Source organism: Equus caballus, chromosome 23 (genome assembly GCF_041296265.1).
Source record: "Equus caballus isolate H_3958 breed thoroughbred chromosome 23, TB-T2T, whole genome shotgun sequence".
Classification (NCBI taxonomy): domain Eukaryota; kingdom Metazoa; phylum Chordata; class Mammalia; order Perissodactyla; family Equidae; genus Equus; species Equus caballus.
The window spans coordinates 63,940,590-63,943,503 of record NC_091706.1 but is presented as its reverse complement, the minus strand read 5'-3'; the positions used below and the strand labels follow the sequence as shown (position 1 = coordinate 63,943,503).

At 60.2% G+C, this 2,914-nt stretch overlaps 1 protein-coding gene across 1 annotated transcript; it reads left to right on the top strand.

The window, feature by feature from the left end:
* The first annotated feature begins 208 nt into the window (after positions 1-208).
* On the top strand, positions 209-1,455 carry LOC100060619 (C-C motif chemokine 21). Its single transcript, XM_005605079.4, has 4 exons — positions 209-455; positions 556-676; positions 772-954; positions 1,033-1,455. Exons 1-4 carry the CDS (start codon positions 389-391, stop codon positions 1,055-1,057), a joined length of 396 nt encoding a protein of 131 aa, XP_005605136.3. The 5' UTR covers positions 209-388; the 3' UTR covers positions 1,058-1,455.
* Positions 1,456-2,914: the final 1,459 nt, after the last annotated feature.

Here is a 2,914-nt window from a genome sequence, read left to right as displayed (position 1 = left end):
GCCTGGAGTGCAGTGAGGCGACAGTCACAGTGTCCGGGGAGAGGTGGTGGGGCCTGCACCCGATGGTGGCTGGGGAGGGAAGGAGGGCCTGAGGGATTCGGCTGATGCTGGGGAGGCTGACTCAGGCGGCCACGGCACTGATTGGCTGTGCGCAGTTTTCGTTTCCGCATACTAGTCAGGCTGGGTGCCAGGACAGGATCTGCCGCTCAGGAAGGAAAAGGAGGGAGATCCTTACTCTTGCCTGGACAGAGTGGCTGGGGATGGGGGAAGTGAAAGTGTCCGCCTGCATAAATAGGCAGCAGACCAGTCCCAGCCCACACACAGACCCCCAACTTGGAGCTGAACCTCTCCCACAGCTCGGGTCTCATCCTCACCCTCGACCACAGTCATGGCTCAGTCGCTGGCTCTGAGCCTCCTTGTCCTGGTCCTGGCCTTCTGCATCCCCTGGACCCAAGGTATCAAGGAGGGAGTTGCCTAGGATGGGGGCAAGGGGCTGGACAGGTCTGGGGGGAGCCTACAAGCAGCCCCTGGCTCACTCTGAATCCCACCCTGCAGGCAGTGACGGAGGGGCACAGGACTGTTGCCTCAGGTACAGCCAGAGGAAGATTCCCCCCAAGGCTGTCCGCAGCTACCGGAAGCAGGAGCCAAGCTTGGGCTGCGCCATCCCGGCTGTCGTGTGAGTGGGCGCCAGGGGGTGGGTGCCAGCTGGCAGCTGAGTGGGGAGGGCACGTTGGGCAAGACTGGACAGGCTTGCTAACGCCCGACCCCCAGGTTCTCACCTCGGAAGCGCTCTCAGCCAGAGCTGTGTGCCGACCCTAAGGAGGCCTGGGTGCAGCAGCTGATGCAGCGTCTGGACAAGCCACCAGCCCGACAGAAACCAGTCCAGGACTGCAAGAAGGATAAGGGGGGCTCCAAGTCTGGCAAGAAGGGAAAGGGCACCAAAGGCTGTAAGAGGTGAGGAAGCTGAAAGGGTGGGGAGGGAAGAGACGGGAACCTCCACCAGCCCCTCACACCCCTCATCTGCTCTCCCAGGACTGAGACTCCGAAAGGACCATAGCCCAGTGCCCAGCCTGGAGCCCAGGAGCCCACACCACCTTACCAGGGCTTTGAGCCCCAATCCAAGGGGCAAGAAGCGGGCCGGAAGAAAGGAAGGACTCGGCCACAGAACAGCCAGCTGGTGCAGACCTCCCTCACCCCTTCTCCTGCACCACCCTCCCCTTCTGTATTCCCTGCCCTACCCTGCATGGCTGAGCGGCCCACACCGGGCCAGGCCCAGAGAGGCAGAGGAGGGAGAGTCTCCCAGGAAGTGTGAGAGGAGGCAGCAGGACTGTCCCCTCAGAGGAAAGGTCACCCAGGATACTGGACCTGACCCTGCTCCCCACTGCAACCCACCCCTTCCTTATAAATGCAATCTGTACCTTACTGAACAAAGAGCTGTTCCGGCCTCCTACCCGAGCATCTGTTCCTGTGTGTTTGTGTCCACGGGGAAGCCAGTGTCACTACACCGTGGGGTCACACACTCTGGGGTCCCAGGCAAGAGCTCAGGCTGGCGAATTCTATGTTCTCAACTACCGCGAGAGTCTCCTTGCCTCCCAGGTGCCCACACCTGTGGGCGGTAGAAGGGAGGCTGAGGGGCAGGGTGGGACCTGGGCTGCTCCTGGTCTCTGAGAAATCCCTGCCACTGGGGAGACGGTGACCCAGAGCACACACCTCACTGCCCCACCTCCCCATGGCGCTGCAGCCCTCTGAGACCCTGTTGAGATCCTTTCCCTGACTATGTCCAGCATACCCTCCCTCCCAGCTCTACCAGGGACTGCCTCACCTTTGCTTGGGACCAACTGAATGTGAACCTCCAAGAGGGACCTCCTTGGGAGGGTCCCCAGGAGGGAGGCTGGAGCCCGGACCCGCCTGTAACACAGGCAAACACAAGTTCTACTGAAACCTTCCCCACGCAGAGTTCCAGCCCTGGGAGCCCTTCAGAGCCCCACCCCTCCCAAAGAGCCCAGAGGATTCCCTCCTGCCCCAGTGATCAAGATGATCAACGACCCCTGGAGCTCGGTCTGGCCTCTCCCCTTTGTTTAATGGGGCTGTGCTCTCTGTTCCTATCTGGCCTTCCTGACTCCCTCAGCTGCCTTCCAGTTGGGAAGCCTCCTCCCCTTCCTTTCTTTTCCCTTTCCCCCTGGCTGGGACCCAGGGAATTTTAGCCCCTTTAGTCTCTGGAGGCCAAGGAATAAATCTTGGTGGCAGGTATTTGGAACCCCAGAATTCAGATGCAAATCAGTCTCCTCTCCCAGAAGACTCCTGCCTGGCTCTCCCCCACCTCTTCAGCCCTAGAGCAGAGATCCTCCTAGTCCCCCCCTTTGCTCCAGGCAGGGGTAGGGAGGACCGTCAGATGGCACCAGGCCATGGGGGAAAGAACGAACAGATCTTGAGAGGGGGCAGGGAGCGGGAGGAGGCTGCCCCCACCTCTCTTCCCTGGGAGCCTGAGCCTGTCACAGCCCGGACCACTGATCATGAAGTCTTGAAATGTTTGCTGTCTGCTCCTCCTGCGGCCCGTGAACACAGGGCTCCTCCCCACCTATCCTCGTGCAGCAGGTGTGATCTCAGTCTACAAACTCAGGTGTGCAAGAATTCCTGCATCTTAAAATGGCCTTTCGATGAACTCAATTCCTACTCCAAGCCCCTGCGCTGGAGTGCTAGGGAGAAATTCAGCATCAGGCGCTCTTGGGATCCCATTTGCCGAGGACTGTGCAAAGCTCACAGAAACCTCAGGCACAGGGGAGACCTCCTACCTGCCCCCACACCATCCCGTCATTGAACAGCAGTCTCATCAACGCTGTGGCCCCTGTGGTCACAGCGGCTAGGACTCTCCAGGTCCTACACTCTCAAACTTAGCTCTGTGCCCCCTTTCAGA

What these genes read in the sequence shown, in the direction of transcription:
- LOC100060619 (XM_005605079.4), top strand. Translation starts at nt 389, where the DNA reads ATGGCTCAGTCGCTGGCTCTGAGCCTCCTTGTCCTGGTCCTGGCCTTC. An exon ending in TGCGCCATCCCGGCTGTCGT is followed by an intron (nt 677 to 771) that starts GTGAGTGGGCGC and finishes CCCGACCCCCAG; the next exon opens with GTTCTCACCTCGGAAGCGCT. An exon ending in GGCACCAAAGGCTGTAAGAG is followed by an intron (nt 955 to 1,032) that starts GTGAGGAAGCTG and finishes CTGCTCTCCCAG; the next exon opens with GACTGAGACTCCGAAAGGAC.